The 21,252-nt window shown below is 35.9% G+C and overlaps 2 protein-coding genes and 1 long non-coding RNA gene across 3 annotated transcripts in view; 1 reads left to right on the forward strand and 2 right to left on the reverse strand.

The window, feature by feature from the left end:
- The window catches only part of LOC134792107 (uncharacterized), a 74,375-nt gene that overhangs the window by 14,823 nt on the left and 38,300 nt on the right, over positions 1–21,252 (reverse strand). The gene's annotated exons all lie outside the window — the stretch shown is intronic.
- On the forward strand, positions 1,911–4,251 carry LOC134792067 (inositol polyphosphate 1-phosphatase). Its single transcript, XM_063763196.1, has 4 exons — positions 1,911–2,507; positions 2,912–3,062; positions 3,362–3,564; positions 3,881–4,251. The coding sequence occupies exons 1-4, from the start codon at positions 2,060–2,062 to the stop codon at positions 4,114–4,116; spliced, it is 1,038 nt and encodes a 345-aa protein (XP_063619266.1). The 5' UTR covers positions 1,911–2,059; the 3' UTR covers positions 4,117–4,251.
- Positions 4,039–8,483, reverse strand: LOC134792068 (RNA-binding motif protein, X-linked 2-like). The gene is made up of 5 exons (XM_063763197.1): positions 8,332–8,483; positions 8,092–8,244; positions 7,860–7,989; positions 7,248–7,397; positions 4,039–4,455 (listed from the first exon to the last, which is right to left on the reverse strand). Exons 1-5 carry the CDS (start codon positions 8,343–8,345, stop codon positions 4,369–4,371), a joined length of 534 nt encoding a protein of 177 aa, XP_063619267.1. The 5' UTR covers positions 8,346–8,483; the 3' UTR covers positions 4,039–4,368.

Genomic DNA, 21,252 nt, shown 5'->3' on the forward strand with positions numbered 1-21,252 from the left:
TTTACATTCCACATAAAAAAATACATTGTTAAAAATTGAGTAATGTACGGAACCCTTGGAACGCGAGTCCGATCGACTCGCACTTGACCCGCTTTTTTAAAACAGTACACAAATGGTAATTACCTCGACTAAAGCAGCGATTGCTTTTAGTTGCTGAAACATGCCTAATATTTAGAAGTCTGCAACGTTTTTGATAGCACACGCAGTGCAAGTGTTATTTTATACGTCATAATTTCATAGAAGGTTGACGCTTCAAATAATACTTGCACTGAGTGTGCTATCAAAATCGTTGCAGAATTTTCTTGGTCTAACTCTACCATTTTATTTGTGCATCAAGAGAGCAAAGTTTTTTTCGTTTGAATATACCTCGAGTGGTAAGTAATTTAAAGTCACGAACAAGCGAAAGTTTCTATAATACAATCGTGAGCGTAGTGAGTGTCTAAGCTACCCCTCTGCAGACTTTACTACCACTAGGCCACTACCTATTTGAGTTAGTTTGGTCTGACTCTAGGAACCTTTGACCTCGGGTTGAGAATATATATATATAATTAATAGGAGAAAGAAAGGGAATGACCCCCGTTCTTGACTTAGTCATGACTTGCCCAACAGGTCTCCATCGCCATGCAGCGGGGTACCGCTGCATATAGTGTGATGGGGTCCTTTGGACCCGCGGCATGGCTCAGAACGGGTTATAGTTTCTTAAGATTTATAGGTAGTTTTTTTTCTAGTAGATATAATATAGCTGGTCAAGCAAACCTTGTCAGTAAAAAAAGGCGCGAAATTCAAAATCTATATGGGACGATATTCCTTCGCGCCTACATTTTTCAAATTTGCCGCCTTTTTCTACTGACAAGATCTGCTTGACCAAGTATATATTGTAATTAAATGATGAAATAAAAAAAATAGGAAAAGATACAATATAATATTATACTCTGGCACAGCGACCCTGTCAATAGAAAAGGCGGCAAATTTAATAAATGTAGGCGCGAAGAGTTGACTAGGACATTTGAATTTCGAGCTTTTTTTTACTGACAAGTTGGGTGTGTTTCAGTATAATAGCTGTAACACTTTACCGCACCGCACCAGTCCAAGTTCACGGTGCGAACAACGACTAAGGGTGGTATTCCACCTGTCCAATTTTTTTGTCCAATGGCATTGCGTCTCACTCTCTCATTAGGCAAAATGTGAAATGCAATACACATTGGACAGGCGGAATATTTACCACCCTAGCTAAAAATTAAGATGGTAAGGTACTGCGCCAGAGATGGCGCTGTATGGGCAGGATCGTTCAAACTTTCAAAAAATATTTTAAGTTCGAAATAAAAGCTATATTTAAGTCCAATTTTTTTGTCCAATGGCATTGCGTCTCACTCTCTCATTAGGCAAAATGTGAAATGCAATACACATTGGACAGGCGGAATATTTACCACCCTAGCTAAAAATTAAGATGGTAAGGTACTGCGCCAGAGATGGCGCTGTATGGGCAGGATCGTTCAAACTTTCAAAAAATATTTTAAGTTCGAAATAAAAGCTATATTTAAGTCCAATTTTTTTGTCCAATGGCATTGCGTCTCACTCTCTCATTAGGCAAAATGTGAAATGCAATACACATTGGACAGGCGGAATATTTACCACCCTAGCTAAAAATTAAGATGGTAAGGTACTGCGCCAGAGATGGCGCTGTATGGGCAGGATCGTTCAAACTTTCAAAAAATATTTTAAGTTCGAAATAAAAGCTATATTTAAGTGTAATTCTTTCAATATACAGAATAAAATTGATTACAGAAATTAAATTTAACATGATGTAATGCGAGTAGAAATAGAAATTGGACTTATCATTACTTGTGATTGTCAATGTCAAATATGACAGCTGTTTGTTTATATATTTCATTTCAGCTTGCATTCTTTCAGATATTGAATTGAAACCAGGAATATGAAAGTGCGCGTGCGTGTGAGAAATTCACTGGCGCAAATAACTTAATTATGTATTTTTGAAACCAATCGATACAACTAACATGTTTTATTAGTGCTAGTAATTTAAGATACATGGTTCTTCAAAATGGCAAACGTTTTGGAAGCCCTAATTTATGCATCCGAACGAGCCGCTTGTATTGCAAGATATTGTGCAGCTAGCTTAAGTGACGAGAACCTCGTTGTTACTGAGAAATCTGGAGACGAAGCTAACAGCCGTTTTGAGCATGATTTCAAGACCATTGCTGATGTTTTAGCTCAAGAAGCTGCTAAAGTAGAGATAGGCCACCACTGCCAAAACCTTGCAAGTAGTGTTTGGGGTGAAGAGTGTGGAGAAATCAACGGTCACCCTATCAAACTCGGAGACAATATTGATAAAACAGCTCTTCTATTAAGCCAAATTGTGCCAAAGGAGCAAGCCCTTAAACTTGCGGAAGGCTGTCATTGTGAATTAAATCCAAAATTATTTGGTGAATTACCATATGATCTTCCTGCTATAGATGATGCTACATTAGGAGTTTGGATAGATCCCATAGGTATGTATATATTTAATTCATTATACCAGGTTGCCGAGTTAAATTCTGAAGTTGTTCCATCTTCAATAGCACCTGCTGCATATTACCATTAAATATATAGACTCCCAGTCACTACTTAAAATAAGGAGAATCAATAAACATTACACCAATATAAGAGAAGACATTTTAAAATGCATGCGGCTCTTTGGAGGCACAATAATTGTGGCTCTTTACTCTTGAAGTCCACCAATAAAATCACATTTAGTTTCTTAGACCACTGAAAAAAAAATTTGGCTCTTTTGAGATTCCTAAAACTGATTTCTACTGCAGTTGACTCATATTAAAAGTTTACTGACCCCTGACCGAGTTCTAAACTTTTCAGTCATACATTTATTTTGCTATTAAATCTTTTCCATTTGTTATAGATGCCACAGCGGAATTCATAGCCGGAGTGAAGAACAAACACACAGCAGACAGTGAATCAGGGCTATCTTGTGTCACAGTCCTAATAGGGGCATTTGTGAAGTCCACGGGGGAGCCTGTGATGGGGGTTGTCAACCAACCATTCTACGATAAGTATGTAAATTACATAGACAAGATAACAGCCATTCCCCAAAATTATATTTTTTTAATTTTAGTTAGAATAATGAGCTTTTTAATTTTTAATTGAAATAGAAAAGGGTTTTTATCTGTGACTTACTGAATAATTCTGGATATTGTATATAGATAGATTGACTCTTTATTGCACACCTCAGTGGGGTATACTTATATGTAATATATTGTGTCAATTATTTAATGTGTTTGATTTGATGCTTAAAGGTCTAAAACTAGATGGAGTTTACTTATCTTACTAATTTTATAATTTTTCTTTGCAGTGGTAATGGGCGTATATTATGGGGTGCAAGCTACAGTGACTATGGCAGGATGGGAGGATGTGAAACACCAAGCTCACACAATGACAACACTGTGCTTGTTAGCAGCGCTGAATCACCCGAGCTAGTGGAGAGATTCAGGTCGAGCGGGTGGGAGGTTAAACCAGCAAAGGGATGTGGTCATAAACTTCTAAAAGTTGCCTTGGGTGTGTTTTTGTGATTTTTAATTTGCATGGACAGTTTTCTCCCTTTTCATATATTTCGACTTAATGGACTTAAAATTAATGTCCGACTGAAACAGAAGGTTCAGTTTTGACTATTTTGAAACTTTGGTCATATAGTACTTAAAATCAAATAGCTACATACCTACTTAAGTAACTTTTACAATATTCCCATTTGTTCTATGGTCATTAGAAAACCAAATAGAAGTCTTAGAGAAGAAAGGTTCAGAAAGTTATGTGGAATTTTCTCAAGTTTTAAAGTATCTTTTCAATGTAATAATAGTTCTTATGTGTTTTCTAGGTGAAGCTGCTGCATATTTTGTGACAAAAGGAACAACATTCTATTGGGATACCTGTGCCCCACATGCTGTCATTAAAGCAAGTGGTGGGGACATACTCTCCTGTGCGACTCTAACACCTGTTACTTATATGACTAACACAGAAAACGAGAAGGCCCACTGCAACTCTGATGGTATAATTGCTTACAGTCAACAAAAAGTTCTGTATGGCATCAAATTAGTATTTAACAAAACTTAGGGTGAGAAACTTAACATAAAAAGAATGCCTTATGAGACATCTGTCTTTCCAATATTTAATCAGAGAATATATTCTTAAGAAATAAGGTGAATAATGTAAGGAAATAATGTTGTTAAATTCATTGTTAAACTTATGTAATCTTTTATTAACATTGATCTCTTGTTATAGTATTTTCTCGGAGTATTTTAGATGTTTTGTGTTGTGTGAATGAAAGTGAAATTCTTTAAATTCGTTTTAGAAGATTATATTAATCTAGTCACTGGAATCAGAACTTCTACTTCTTTTCTTTTTCTTCTTTTTGCTCTTTTTGACTTTTTCCTTTTTTTCCTTGACTGGTTCCTGCAAGTAAATGTTATGGTAAATATTCAATGTTAATGTGTTATCCTATTACAAGCACAGAGCTGCATTTTAGTAGAAAATAGGTGGTGGTACTGGTAATATCTGAAATATTAATTAGGATGTTCAGTTAGGAGAGGGGTTTCTTGTATCAGTGCTGTCAACCTTTTGACTGCCACAGTCGGCTGTGGCCGTCATCGGAAAGTTTTGCCACAGACGCTAATGACAGCCACAGCCGTCAGCTTCGCCAATGCAATAGGGTCTTACGCGGGACTCCGTAAAGTTAAATTTTGCTTAAATAATCACGTTTGCCTGGAGTCTGGGGCACAGCGTATTCCTTCGCCATCTAGCTTTCAAAAGGTTAATACAGTGAAACCTGGTTAAGTGGGACCTGGATAAGTGAGAAACCTCTATAGCTGGGACTCATGGTGCGGTCCCGACACTTTAGCACTGAATTACCTCTGTTAGTGAGATAAAATGAACCTCTATAACTGGGATTAGTTGTTGTGATTTTATGGTCACATTTACCTCTATAATTGAGACAGAGAGTGTATTTTACCTCTTTTACTGAGACTATATGTGACGTTCCACGGGAAAAGGTACCTTATGAGGGTTTCTAGTTTCGGAGATATTAAATGTTTTGTAAAGAGGTGAAAAAATGCTCAATTTTTTTTTATTGTGTGATCTGAAACCTTAATGCGTAACGTTTGTTTACCTGTTTTTATTTTTGTTATAAGTTAGTTATAAGCCTAGTAATGTCGTCTCAGAGTTTAGTAGAAAAGGTACCTTATGGAAAAAAGATTGAAAATTCCCAAAAAAACTAGCCAATACGGGAAAAGAAGTTTGGTAGAGAACTGTATTAGCATTCTGCAAAACTAATTTGATAATTTCAGTTCTGGTTGGGGTGCCTCGCAAATATTATAACCGTACATAGACCGACATCACAAATCCAAGTAGACTGCTATTATACCAAAGTTACTCTCGTCAAGTCTTTCTTAACTAGAATAAACTTCATTTGGTTTGGTCGCATGCAGTAAATCAGCCATTGGTTTGCTGAAAAATGCCAATACCCGACGCATTACCTTATGGAATATCTGAGGTCATTGAACCTCAATGCCGCTTATCTTCAATAGCAACCGAAATATATTATTGATAAGAAATAGACGATTTATACCATCTTAACCTCAAAATATGATTAGTTTATCCTAACTGTTCCATCATCATCATGCCTCATCATGTAACTTGACCACAAGGTACCTTTTCATTACATACAAATTATTGGTCTTTTTTAAGATTATTATGACGAAGAACTAATTAAATTGGGGGCAGTTTAATGTAAATTAATATTTTCTATTCATAAAAGATAAACTGTAATATGATTGATATTTTGTAGTGATGTATTATTAGATTTATTTCCATAAGGTACCTTTTCGTAAATGTATGGAGCAAATACTGTTATTGTTATGTAAGTTTAAAGTGGCATAAGGGGTTAGATATAGTATTTAGTTGGGGTTTTAGGATTTATTTCATTTGAATGACAGAATTTCTTTCATATGTGCTCAGAAAAATTGATTGTGTGTCACATTAAAAGTAAAAATATTCAATTTTGTGATTTTATATGAAAAAGTCAGAAAATACATTTTCACCTCTAAATCGGTATTGTTTATTACTTAAACTGTCTGTCAGTGTCGTTTTCTAATAGATAAAATTTAAATCTTGAGAGCTCATTGCAATCAATCGTGAAAATGAAATAAAACTTTATTTTCAAGAGATTGGTTAGTATACACATAAATCAGTCGATATCAAAAGTTTCTATTTGCATTACAGAACAAGTCGCAATATTTTTTTAATCTCAGATATATAAGGTATTATTATTTGTAGTCAACTATGTAACTTACTTCAGGAACATAGTTTTTTAGGCGGCTAAACTTAAAACTTCTCTATCGTAAAGTTGCTCATTTCACAACATTATTTTCAAAAAATCATATCTCTGTAACTACGCAACCTAGAAGGTTGATCTTTTGTGTTATCGATAGCTTATTTATTGTAGATTACTGGGGTATGCATAACTCCATACCCGCCATAAGGTACCTTTGACCGTGGGACGTCACATATTTATAAGATTACATTTTCCTAATTGTTTTTTTAGAATTTTATACGAATTACCTCTGTATCTGAGCTAACGTCAATCTATGACCTCTCTAACTTGGACTTTATCGATCTATTTCCGTATTCTTACTAACTCTTAGTCTATCCACAAATTCCGCATTTGCTTAATTGTGTCTAAACAACATTAAGTTTCATTTAGTTACTTTATGCAGTTAAAACTATCGAAACGAAAGCTGAAATCTTGATAAGTAACAAGAATAAACAAATTTTTATTTAATAAAATTCTAAGTCGCAATTAAGTCCGTGTCAAATTTAATTGAAAAAATCTATCCTTTGGATTATCATTAAAAATTAATTCAAAGAAATATTTAAACAGACTTAAAAAATATTTAGGGACAAAGATTATTTTACCTAAACACTTAAAGATAATTACAAAAAACCTTATTAACCACCTCTATAACTGAGATATATCCTCTATTCTCACCTCTATTAATGGGACCCTCTGTAAATGAGACAGAAATGTATTTGTACCTGGCTAACTGAGAGCCTGGGTAAGTGGAATACCTCTTTAAGTGAGACAAATCTGCTTGTCCCTTGAAGTCTCACTTATCCAGGTTTCACTGTAAATATGTATATCTATTTATAATGTAAAAATATCATAAATGAAATACATGTTAAAGCATTACTTGTTTTATTGTGACTGGTTCAGCTTTTGGTACAACAGGAGCGCACCCCTCATGTCGCAGGGCTGCTGTCACCTCATCAACCTTACTCATGTCAGCATTTGGTGCTCGGTATGACTCACAGTGATCTACTCTCACAGTGCGACCCAAGATCTAAAACATCAATATTGATTATTAATAAGGTACTAGGAATTTTTGACATCACAGACAAGGCATGTTATTTAGTTTGTCATTTTTCCTGTCCTCTGCAGGATGAGACCCTGCAGAGGGTCTAAATTCAAGGAGGTAGCCCCAGTGTTTTTCAACATGAAGGTCGCAACCCCCTTTAAGCCTCTACCAGCTGTAAACCAATACATAAGCAAAACAAAATTACGTACTAACTTATTGTTTTACATAACATTATGAAACAATTGCTTTACATAACATTATGAACCAGGTTGAAAAACACAACCTTAAGTTTTCTTTGCACTATGTTTAAGAGGATTTCCTTTGAGACCTGTTAAATAAGGTGCACAATTGTCTCAAACCATTTAATACCCTTTCAGTAGTTATTCTTTAAAAAAGTGACATTAACTCTTTGCATTTATTGTAACATTAGTATGATGGGGTAAGTACCTTGATTCCATTCAAATTGTCTACAGCAAGGATAGTTGAGCGTTGGTCTTCGTAGCATATAAATGCGAAACCCCTCGATTTACCTGTGGCTTTGTCTCTTACCAGGTTTATATTAACCACTTCTCCATATCTGAAATCAACAGAAATTTTAGTATTAACACTTAGACTCGTAATTTTATCCTCTTTGCTAGGTTTTATGAGAGATTTCAGTTAACTTTAGAATAATACTTACTGTGAAAATACACAAATGATATCTCCCTCGGTCAAATCGTACGGCAGACCGCCGACAAATAGCCACGCACTGTCCTTGTACTGATCGTGCCATGAAGATTTGGAGTTGCCGGCTAGTTCTTGCTTGCTTAGTTTTAGCACGTTCTTTACATTGCTGGAAGAAAACAAATAAAATGTATTTGCTATACTATACAGAATAACATAAATTTGTATTAAGACTTGTTTAATGTTTGATACTAACGTCATAGGATTCATCTTGATCTGTGTTTTCGAACACTTTATATTAATAAATTACAATACTTAGCATCGTACTGACAAATAGTAAAATTAATTTGTATTACAGTTTAGAATTAGATTATGAAAATAAAACAGCCTCAACTCTCGCTCGTCTCATGCTCGTCTCATTTCCGAAGTGAAGAAATGTCACTGTCATTGTCAATCAAATTGTCATCGTGAGCGCGTTCAAATCAGTTCGAATATTACTCACGGTGCGGATCATGCGCGTGCTCTTTTATGGCTCTTCTAAAACAAAGAACCACTAAAATCGGACAAATATACTTGGTCAAGCAGATCTTGTCAGTAGAAAAAGGCGGCAAATTTGAAAAATGTAGGCGCGAAGGGATATCGTCCCATAGAAAATTTGAATTTCGCGCCTTTTTTTACTGACAAGATTTGCTTGACCGTCTATATGTTGTTAGATTCGTAAAGTTAATTATTTAGTATTCATTACAAAAATAAAAGACTAATTTCTTTATGACACAATAAGTTAAGTAAGTTGTAATTAATAGAATTCGAATGCTCTTCAAAGATGTTCCGTTTCACTCACATTTTTTGAGTTGTAAACGTTTTAAAGAATGAAAATGGGGTGATGGGTGAATGAACTTTATCAAACAAAATTTGAAAAAAAATGAAAGGTAAACTAGTATCTTCTGAGAGTCGGACCAAGAAAAGTCTGCAGCGGATTTGATAGCTCACGCAGTGTAAGTGTTATTTATACGTCATAATTTCATAGAAGTTTGACGTTTAAAATAACACGTGCACTGCGTGGGCTACAAGGCCCCAACGCTGTCTGTTCTCTTCCACGGCGCAGCAACTAGTATCATTTCTCTCTCCTTGCTCTTTTAAAAATGCCGTTTGTCAAAAAAGGACAACCATACTGTTGACAAGATGGACTTCAAATCCAGGTGTCCCCCTTTTAGGTAGACCAAGGTTGTGTATGTGTGCGTAAAAACGTATATGTGTGCTCTTTTAGGGATGTAAAAAGTCGATTTTAATCATGTTATATATCGATAAACGCTAAACAGCGGAACGCAATAGCGATTAATTGAAGCTTCAATATCTTCGTTAAACATAAACATAACTGAAATGCTAATGGATAATGAATATATTATAAATAATTATAATATAATAAAATAATTCAATTATTGCGGAACACCTATTTTAGTAGGTATTTATGTATTTTAATTAAATATCTGAACTTTCCCTTGGTTCCCTGCTGGGGCGTGACTATAAAATTGTGATCTGATAACTACAATAAAGAATAAAAGCGTTTTTGTTCATTTTAGGTATCGTTAAACCTTTGAAGTAAAATTAAAATTGCAAGAAATGTCGATAGTTTATCGATATGACTTTATCGACATGGCTACAGCAAGGTGGGCCACATTGTTAATCGTACACTATCTGCAAAACGTAATTCAAGACCAAAAAAAGTAAGACAAAGTTGCTACTGCAATAATTCGTTTGTAAAATTGTAAATTCGTTTTGATAAATAATCACGCTAAGATAATTTATTTATTACTATTTTTACTCCTACGATTTAAAAAAGTACTTTTTCACCTCAGCAGCGCGAACAAGGGTACTTTGCTTCTTAAAAACAGTGAGCAAAATGCGATTTTGCTCACTGAGTCATTTTGTCTCACTCGGTGAGCAAAATCGCATTTTGCTCACTGAGTGTGTCTCACTCAGTGAGCAAAATGCGATTTTGCTCACTGAGTGAGACAAAATGTCATTCAAGTGACCTTTATAGTCAAATGTCATTTCAACATGCGGGGTCTAATACAAGTTCGATATACTTGGGTTCTATTATCTCTGTCCCTCTAGGTATGTTCTCACTGCTTAGGGTGAAAAATTTTGTGTACTACACGAGATCAAAGTTATTTACATCTCGTGCGCTTTTGAATCCCTTACTACGCTCAAGATTCTAAATTAGATTCACTCGCTACGCTCGTGAATCTATTATAGAATCTTTCGCTTGCACGGGACTCAAAATAAGCACTCGAAGAAATGTCAAACTTTGATCTCTTGTTGTACAAATAACTATTATTTACTTATTTTTACATAAATACAATACGCGCTAGTAAAAAAGTGGCAACATTTCTTACTTTTTTTGGTCTTGAATTAAACGTTCTTTACGTTTTGCATTTTAAACAAAAGTGGTCCCACTGACAGCTCGCTTGGAAGGTATCTCTGTATATTATTATATCTATGGTGGGCTATCAAATCGTCTGCAGACTTTTCTTGGTCTGACTTTAGTAGTTTGTGGGTAAACTTTTCATGTTTGACAGGTATTTACAAAGAGTAAAGTAAGTAATATAGGTAAAGAGAGCCCTCTTGAAGCATTTTATGGAAACTCATTTGAAAGCGCCATCTCTGATTCTCCTCCGAAACTAAGTATGTATGTGTGCGTGTACAACTACATATGCATCCATATGTGTACTTTCGTCCCACATAATATTAGGTCTACTTGGTCGGTTTACAAGTCCATTTTTTGATTGGTTTCTTGTAACAAATAACTGTAATTGTTTACAAGAAGTCAAACAAAAAATGTACTTGTAAACCGCCCAAGTAGACCTAACATTGTATCCCTATGGGTCGAAGCGTATCCGCAAGGGCCCCCGAAAACAATAAGATAAGATAATAAGATAAGATAAGACGTAACATTATGTGGAAAACGTTAATGTTATCAATAATGGAATAGAAAAAAAACAGAATATTAAAGTAAATATGTTTATTACTTTCATTTTGTTGATAGCGTAAGTAATACAATAAGTGTAGGGAAAATAGTAACAGAGACAATAGAATAAGTGTACTCGTAAAGAAGCAAACTTGTTGTTTACCTCTCATGCTTATATCGAGGTCAAAACATGCGAAATATTCCAAAATTACTAGTGTATAGAGAGATTTAAAAAGTGGAATCTTGAGCGTTGCAGAGTCACGAGAAGCCAGCAAACTTTGCTGCCTAGAGTAATACATCTTTTACACCACATTATCGCTAGGAAAGTACAATTTTTGGTAAATAATAGAAAAGAAAGCGTGTGGTGAAAAAGCATTCACACACAAGAAAATACATGTTAATAAGACAATTTACTACGAATACCTAATAGAGCCTAAAAATATGCGTTATACCAGTGCCAACTCAATTTATTTATTTATTTTTGTAATGTTTATGTTTGTTGTAATATGATTGTGCTGCACGTTTAGTTTCGTCTTCGTCATCATTATAATTTATTTTACCACATAATATGCGATTAACTGATCAGCACCAACTGTACAGTTGTATTTATTGTAGTGTTTGTGAAATACTGGGTCAGTTTATCTTTATGTATAAAACATTTAAAAGGATAATCAGTTCGCATTTTTGGAATGGAGCGAGTTATAATTGTTTAATAAAAGCGCTTTAAAGGCGGCTTCAAACGCCGTAGTATTAGGTGCGTTGTTTCTTGCCCCATAGCTGCGAATGTTCCCGAAAAAGATTTCTAAGGGATCCTGATTAAGGCCCCATTCGCACGACAGCTTAAAAAGCGTTGCGTTAAAACCCGACGTTGGCGCTTTTTTACCGTTTCCAATATTTGTGTTCATATGAACGCTTAAAAATCACTTGTGAGTCGTACTGCCACGTACGCATCTCAGCAAAGCCATACTTTATTTGCTATTACGACGTATTATTTGAATATAGCTTGAATATTTCAGGAATTTGTAAGCATAAGTTGACATTTTTAAGGTGAAACTAATAATAATCTTGACGATTGACACCAAAAATTGACACTTGACAGCCAACTGACAGCAGCGCCGGCGCTTTTTTAACGCTTGTGAGAACAGATACACGGAGTTCCGTATGCTCTATTCAATTTGACGCCAACGCTCAACGCCGAAAATCGAACAGTGCTCGATAAAAAAGCGCCGCGCTTAAAAACCGCCTTCGTGTGAATACATACATGGTTATCCATTTGCGTCATTCAAACGCTTTTTCAACGCGCGTTGAAAAAGCTGCCGTGCGAACGGGGCCTTAAGTGTCGGGTTAATAAAATGTCAAAACCGAACTTTTCCGACAAAACTGTCCATATTCTTTCTACACCTTCTATAGTTTTAATAAAATTAATAACAGATGGGACGGTCTGTTCGAATTTTCGCATTTTATTCCCACTCATTTCTTGTTTTTTTTATAAATGTTACTGTCTTTAAAATTGTTTTACAGCCTTGCCATAGTTTATGATGTGGCGAATTCCGCTTCACGCATCCTATGTATTTTTTTCCGTTAGGAATGCTTATGGTATTTCCATTCAAGCTGTCGAATAGGTCGTCGAGCATCAAAGTAATGTCAATTAACTGACGACAATCCTGAGGCAGATCGCCACTGGCCGATAGGTGTTCAGCGGCTCCATGCAGCTACGCTGTGGCTAAATAATTGGGTCGCTAATATGACTCGCATTTTTTGATTTTTTTTGTCGATTAACATGCTCTTCGGTCAACTTGTCCACTAGCCGTAGTTCTCTATATGTTAGGTCGGAGGCATATAACATTTCATAATATTGCCACATCACTATTTTCTCTTGCCCGTTTGTGACGTAGCGCATGTCCTTGGAAAGTAAATTATTCCTGAGTCCCTTCATTAAATGGGGAGTGTCATAAATATGGATAATGTTTTTGCCATTTATTTTAAAGTGTTCATATGGTGACTCCTTCTGTACCTAGCTGTTTATTTTCTTTTTTTGTGTCATTTACTAGTTCCCTGATGGCTCCAACATTTACTTGGCTCTGATCACAAACAGTGTTCACGATTATGAGACCGGATTTTTGTGCGTGTTTGATAACATCCACAATATTTTTTTTTAAATTCCTTTTTCTGCAAACCTGTCGTAAAATAGTAGGCAATCGGTTGCTTAAAATTATGTTTCATTACTTTTACCATAAATACTAAGGCGTGGTCCGCAAACGCCTTGTCACGTCAAATTATAGGGTTTATCCCCGGTCTAAGTTTTATCTGGCCCAGATAAGCGCTTCATAGCTTTTGTAGATGGCAACGTAAAATATTTATGAAGTAATGCATAGCATTTCGGACTCTTTTTGTATACGGTTAATGATAGCACCTTTTCTTCAACAGTGAAGCGTCGTCCTTTTGGTGTTTTTTTCGCTTGCTGCTGCATCTGCATAAATAGTCGCGCTGGTTTTGTCATGTTATTTACAATATCCTGGAATGCAAGATTGGTTGTGAGGTCTTCGGCATTTGCCAGCCTCGCTGCAAATGACTTAGATTTTTTCTGTCACCTTAATATCTCCGTACGTAGCCGCTTGATTTTTGTACGCAGTGAGATTGATTCTTCTAAGCTGGTGCTAGATGATTTTGTTTTCAGCCCATCTGAAAAACAAAACTGAATGTGTGAATTTGGAAGCATGGTTAAAATAACAAACCGCACTGTTACAATAGAGACTATTACTGCCATGTTCTGCCGCCAAAGAGCAGCATTAATTTGTTTAGTAAACCATAGAGCAGTGGTTCCTAACCTTTTCAGTTCGGTCACCCCTATGACTAACTAGGGAACCTGATATTAGGTCAGCTTATTACCCCCGCAAAATAACAGGTTTACCCCCACGGGGGTAAATACCCCCAGGTTAGGAACCACTGCCATAGAGTAACTTATACATACTAGGCCTTAAACAGTTTTTTGACAAGTTTTCACTCTGACATTGATGCACCAAGGTGGTTTGCTTACAGGTGGCCTACCGCGAAACGTGAAAATCGGGATTTCTTTATCTGCCTCTCCATCGATCGAATTAGCAAGAGTGATAGAGAGGCAAAAACCGAACTTTCGATTGTCGTGTTTCGCGGTAGGCCATGTGATTGACGTAGTTTGTTTACTGTATGTGCTAGTGGTGCCACCTACGCAGAGCTTTGCCTAATATTCCCTATTGTACTATTTATATGTTTATTGTATGTTTATTGTGTTTATTAAAAATCAGTTTAAGATTGAAGAGGTAATGAGGGTATGGTCTTGGGTCGTCCCATTCGTTTTTCATCAAGTTATTAAATTAGTCCTATTCTGCTTTCGTCACCCAATCTACATTCGTCACAATCGTCGGTGGCTTTCAATGTAGAATGAGTGACCAAAGCAGAATAGGGCTAATTTAAGAACTTGACGAAAAACGAATGGGACGACCCAAGACGATACCCTCATTACCTCTTCTATCTTAAACTGATTTTTATGAAATTTGGTACCAATAAAGATAGTTTTCTGAGTAGGTACCGAGACTACCGAGGAAGGACAAAGGATAGCTTTTATTTCAGATAAAAAAGGAAGCTCCGTGGAAGTATGTGTGGGTAATCTATGTATAATAAGCAGAACAAAAAAAGGGGAGATTAAATAGTTATTTTTTATTTCCCCAATATCGCAATAAGTATCTGGGGGCACGGCAGTGCCCCCGCCGAGTCGAGCAAAACAAAGACGCCCGGCCCGGCCGTACCATCCTTTTCCCGAAGCGATTTTGTGCTGGCTAAAGCTAGAACTCTGAATTTTCAGTGACATATAGGACTTAACATGCTTTACATATATTCTCAAAAACATTCAATTTGAACTTGTAGTTTAAGAATTATTGTACGTCAAAGTTCTACTAATATCTACTATTGTCCCTCTCTTTTTGTATATTACTTTGGATATTTTTTGTGTGCATTACACGCTTCCAATACATTTTTCTAGGCATCATGACGAATGAGATATCACACGTATTTTTAGGAGTAGTATCTCTATTTTTCACTGTTTTCAAGATCTCGAACAGACTAAAAAGGTGAACAAAAAGTAAACTACTCATTTATCATGATAATGTTATGTATAAATGTAAATATACCTTGACCGCCCAAAGCACCGGAGCCCATTTAGATTTGCTTATCACGCTGTAATTATGCTCCATGATTACACCGGCGCGAGCTTGAGCAGCACTCGTGTCTTGAGTTTAGCTGAAAAAGTATTAAGATTGTTTTCATCTATCCATTATCTATACCTACTAAATAAGTTTTTGGCAAAAATCTCTTTTTTGGTACAAGCTTTTATCGCTGACTGTACTTTTCTTACGACAGACAACTAATACTCATCGAGACAATTCTAAAAACCCCTAACACAGTTCCTACAGTTCCACAATTAGGTTACGTTGTTTCATCACAGAGTTCCTATGGCCACCTCCTGTCTCCATCATCAGATCAGCTCGATGGTACCATATATATTGCATTGTCATCCGATTTATACATGCATGCAAAATTTCAGCTCAATCGGAAACCGGGAAGTGGATCAAATTTAACTTGCAAGATTTTATTACACACAGACAGACAGACAGACAGACAGACAACGGTCAGGTGAAACTAAATAAAAGCTTGTAATAGTTATTCTGTGGTACAGTGTTGAGTAAGGTACGGCTAAACCGGAAATAACTGAATCGAATTTGATGAAATCTGCTCGTACTCTGAGGCTATGGCTGTGGATAATGTCTCTGCCCGCATAGAGCTGGGTGCGCCTCATGCTGCCCTCCAGTCGCTATTATGTGTTTGGGATGAGGTAGTCTGTCACTCATGAAACCATGACATTAAGTAAAATTTCTATGAGAATGAAATAGAAGGCAAGTGCTAGAATACTCTCCTTCACATTCCATATTTTAATTGCTTAATTTTACAAAAAAAACATGTACCTTTACAAGCAAATAAACAAATTTTAGGTAAGTACGTATTATCATAGACAAATATAGTAAGACAAGAGTGCTCACTCCATACATCAGTTTTGGTACCAAAAATATTAGTATTTTCATAGTCGACATCTAGCATCGAGTAGCGGAATTATCAGTACTGCTACTTGACGATAGATGTAGCGGCGACCGTAAAGTCTAATGCTCAACAATTTTCAGCTAATATTATAAACTGATTAACCGGAACTCTATTTTCAACCCCTTCCGCTTCTAATATTAGTTGTAAATTGTTGTTCAATAAAAATTTCGTTGGTCGGCACTTGAGAGACATTTAGTATCGAGTAGCGGTACTGATAATTCCGCTACTCGATGCTAGATGCCGACTATGAAAATACTAATATTTTTGGTACCGAAACTGATGTATGGAGTGACCACTCTTTGTCTTACTATATTTCTCTATGGTATTATTTAAGCAAAAACCTACCTGCGGAATTGCTTTCTGTTGGTGTACTGACACTCTGAAACTGCAGAAAGAAGGCGGCTTGAGGCATTTCAAAAACATCTGAAAAAATCAATTTTTTATATAAATAACGTTAGCATAAGAGAAACTGTGGCGATTAACAAAAAGACGGTGGTAGCCTGTTCGGTAAGGGAAATTATCGCTTACAAACAACAAATACAAACAAACAAACTTTCAACCCCTTTTTTCATCACCTTAGGGGATGAATTTCCCAAAATGCCGAAATTAATTTTCTTGTATTTTAATAATATATCTTTTTACGAAGTTTGAAATTGCTAGCATAAAATAAAACTTGAACCCCATACAAACTTTCATCGCTTTTTAACCCCCTTAGGGGTTGAATTTCCAAAATCGCTTCTTATCTCTTGTACAGTTTATAAATCTAACCTGGTGTGCAAATTTCAAAAGTGGCTGTAACATACGGACGGACGGACGGACGGACGGACAGACGGACAGACGGACAGACGGACAGACGGACAGACGGACAGACGGACAGACGGACAGACGTACAGACGGACAGACGGACAGACGGACAGACGGACAGACGGACAGACGGACAGACGGACAGACGGACAGACGGACAGACGGACAGACGGACAGACGGACAGACGGACAGACAGACAGACAGGACGAACCTATAAGGGTTCCGTTTTTTGCCATTTGGATACGGAACCCTAAAAATATAATATAAAATATATAGATTACCCGTATTGGTTGGTAATGCAGCCTGCTGTGGTGCTTCATTAGAAACTTGTTGTAAGTTTGAGGTAGAGGCTTGTTCATTAATGTTTGGCTGAGTAGCATGCGAAATTTCCAAGTTGTCAACATGCCTTTGTTCTGTAAAAAGGTAGAGAGGTTGGCTGGTGCGTTAATGGACGGAATAGTTCATATGACAGAATTAGCTACGTTGACCTTATTTCTGTCAGCAGTACATTGCAAGTAATGGCTTCTTTTCTCTAAATATCCCTATAAAAATTATGCATACTACATATTAGTACTATGCCTTATGGGACGGTCGAAGAGATAGTTCAGATCCGGAAACCGCTATAGAAGACGGATAGGCCTGAGGCCGACAATCCCTTTTCACGCCGAGGTATGTATACTTAGTGCTTTTCTCAAACATGCAATGAAATAAATAAAATAAAAAATCCACGAAACCCAAGTTTTATTTATAGAAAAAACTAAAAGTAAACTACACCTAAAATATAACTAACACGTACCTATATCTTTATCACGGGTATGTTTTACACGAGTCGTGTATTTTTACTACCCGTATATTTTCATGTATCTTTGATTTGTTCGCCTTGTATCCGTCTGACTGTCGTTTTTGTCACATAAGTTTACATAGTCTTTCATGTTCATATCATGTTTCACATACATAGTTGCTTTATGCATGGAGTAAATAAGTATAATTTCCAGTGTTGACGATTTTGTAGTTACTTTCATTTCTTTAAAATATGCCACAAAACTTTCTAAGAAACTGTAAGCCACTTTCCTTAGTTTCTCAAATAATAAAATTGCCATAAGCAACCATATACATACTTCGTCTTTGACTTGGCGGCAGAGGTAGCAAGTTATTTAAAATCAATTCTGCTTACGCTCCCAATTCCAACTCCTACGATTACAATTAATATTAATTTCATTATTTCGTCGGAACTCATATTAAAGTAAAAAAATCAACAACGCACCATAAATCCAATAATAATGTAGTAAATAAAGGTAGTGGACCCCGCAGTAATTCCTCAGCCAGAAAAAACTTTACAGTATGATAAAGTATCAATAAATAATAAGTATTGTATAAATATCCAAAGAATAATAATAATAGAATTAAAGTAAATACCTAAAGTCTCAAATCGTTAATATCTTTTTACAGAAAAATGCTCCGTTCAAACTTTCTTCACCGGACATATTCATGTAACGTATTGCAACAATATATGAAATATCCAAAAAAATATCCCAGCAGAAATACCAATATTAATAAAATATAATTTTTTGGTGTGTCTTGAACCGGAAAATTGCTCAGTCTAATTTTTTCACTGGAATGCCAGCTTATTGCCGTTTTATACCTACAAAATGAAAATCCAAAAAAAATCCCATGTAACTATACTATTTTCAGAAATTGCCTTTTTACTCGCTGTGGAAAATTTCTCTATCCATTTTATTTATTGAATTAAGTTCACAGTTTTCTTTCCATTCATCTATAAAAACATCCAAAAAAATAACGAGCGTATTAAAAACGAAACATAACGGGAACAGTGTGTAGGGAGTGGAGTACAAGCGGGGTGCGTGAGCGGTACCGGCCGCCGCCCGCGCGCGCGCCGCGCCTCGCCCTATACTACCCGGCGGTGCACGGTGGCGGCTTGCTGCTTTTCTATACTAAAAAACGTAATTCAAGACCAAAAAAACTTACTACAATGTTGCCACTGCTGCAATAATTTTTTTGTAAAATATTCTTGGTCAAGCAAATCTTGTCAGTAGAAAAAGGCGGCAAATTTAAAAAATGTAGCGAAGGATTATCGTCCCGCTAGAAGCACAAGGACGCTAATCTGCACTAAACTGCTAAAGGAAGACGGTACATTATTGCGTAACCGCGGGATGGATTTATCTTCGCTTCCAAAATTTCGGTGTCCTGGATGATATTTCTTTTGGATATTTTGGATTTAAGTGTATACGTGACTACTCAGTATATATTTAAAAAGAAATCAGGCTGAGAAATTTTCCACTCTCAGTTTTTAATAGTTCTAAAATACATAAATTTGGGTATGCATTTTTTTTGGATTTTCTTACCCTCTACGCTAAATTATATTCTAAGATCATATAAGAAGAAAAAATTGACAGAGCAATTTTCCGATGAAAATGAGCACCAAAAAAAGGAATTATCATAAAAAAATATTCTCATGTTTGACAAAAGTTTTTGATTTTTTTCTAGTATCACATGCTATACAAATAACTTATTTGGTAAAATAATTTTGGACGGAGGAATTACTCGGTTCAATATATAAACAGATTTGTATTTTTACGTATAAAAACCTAACTTAGGAGTGTTTTTTTTTTTTGGATATTTCATATGTTAGTTTCGGCTCATACTATACAATAACCAAGCAAAATTTCATCGACTGAGGAATTAATGCATGGGTCTCCATACAACATCTTGCTTCGTTTACTCCACTAATAAAACAGAAATACAGAATGAATGAAAACTTTCCAACTTTGCCTCCATAACAATAAAAAAAAATAACTACGCGTGTTTGAGTAGACCTTATTACCGCTAACGTTTAGATGAAATATTTTATATGTTTTTATTTGTGTAGTTAAATTTATAATTATAATTATAGAATTTGGTTAATAATGTATTATTTATTATGTTCATGTTGATTTTACACAAATAAAACTGCAAATTATAGCAAACATTGTTTTTTTTTTTATAGGCGTAGTGGCAGAGTGTCACTGTGTCATTACGAACCATAAAGTGGTAACAGACTATCGCACCACACCAAGGTCATTGTGCGACGCACCGATAAGTAAGAGCGAGAAAGAGATATCGCTTTCTGTGTGTTACGGCCAATAAAGCAAATACTGCCTCTAGTTTTTTTTTTATGGATGAATGCCACGATGCTGAGCGGCTACCGCGAAAACCGAAATTGTCAAATTGCGGGGAACTTTCTCTTTTACTCCAATGAAGGCGTAATTAGAGTGACAGAGAAAAATCTCCGCAATTTGCGAACTTCAATTTTTGCGGTTATAGCCCTGTATGACAAATATTTGTGAAATGGAAATTAAAAAAAGCGGCCAAGTGCGAGTAGGACTCGCCCATGAAGGGTTCCGTAACAGCAAGTAACATAATAAAATTGCGGTTTACAATTTATCACGTAGTAATAAAAAACTACTTACTAGATCTCGTTCAAACCACATACATTTTACCACTTTGGAAGTGTCTCTCGCGCTAACTATTTAGTTTAGAACAAAATGATATTAGAAACCTCAATATCATTTTTGAAGACCTATCCATAGATACCCCACACGTATGGGTTTGATGAGAAAATTTTTTTGAGTTTCAGTTCTAAGTATGGGGAACCCCCAAAACTTAAATAATAATAATAATTATTGTTTTTTTTTCTATTTGTGTGTGAAAATCTTAATGCAGTTCACAGAATACATCTACTTACCAAGTTTCAACAGTATAGTTCTTATAGTTTCGGAAAAACGTGACTGTGACATACGGACGGACAGACAGACAGACAGACATGACGAATCCATAACGGTTCCGTTTTTTGCCATTTGGCTACGGAACCCTAAAAAAGAGGACTTTGCCGGCCTTAGCCTAGCTGCACCTGAAGGCCTACCGCGAACCACGTTCGATGAGTTGCCTCTCTGTCGCATTTGTGAATTCGTACGTAAGTGTGACAGGGAGGCAACACGTCAAACGTGGTTCGCGGTAGGCCTCCTGAAACGTTATACTTCGCAGCCTCGCTTAGGGAACATAACATCAATATTTCATTGCATGTTTGAGAAAATAACTATTACGTGTGTACAAGGTATTTTTTGGCAATTTTCTTAAATAACTTCTATTATAAAATAAATACATTTAATATATGTACTTAAAATGCGCTCTTTCATTGGGTGTATATAAATATAGTTTGAAAAACTTTATTTTTTAACTTTCTCATTTACCGCCCAAAAGTGGCCCCCCAATGCCCC

This window comes from Cydia splendana, chromosome 7 (genome assembly GCF_910591565.1).
Source record: "Cydia splendana chromosome 7, ilCydSple1.2, whole genome shotgun sequence".
In the NCBI taxonomy this organism is placed as follows: domain Eukaryota; kingdom Metazoa; phylum Arthropoda; class Insecta; order Lepidoptera; family Tortricidae; genus Cydia; species Cydia splendana.

Coding starts and splice junctions, on each gene's coding strand:
- LOC134792067 (XM_063763196.1), top strand. CDS start 2,060: ATGGCAAACGTTTTGGAAGCCCTAATTTATGCATCCGAACGAGCCGCT. Junction 2,508..2,911: donor AGTTTGGATAGATCCCATAG/GTATGTATATAT, acceptor CATTTGTTATAG/ATGCCACAGCGGAATTCATA. Junction 3,063..3,361: donor AACCAACCATTCTACGATAA/GTATGTAAATTA, acceptor TTTTCTTTGCAG/TGGTAATGGGCGTATATTAT.
- LOC134792068 (XM_063763197.1), bottom strand. Junction 7,990..8,091: donor ATCATTTGTGTATTTTCACA/GTAAGTATTATT, acceptor TGTTGATTTCAG/ATATGGAGAAGTGGTTAATA. Junction 4,456..7,247: donor AACCAGTCACAATAAAACAA/GTAATGCTTTAA, acceptor ATTTACTTGCAG/GAACCAGTCAAGGAAAAAAA.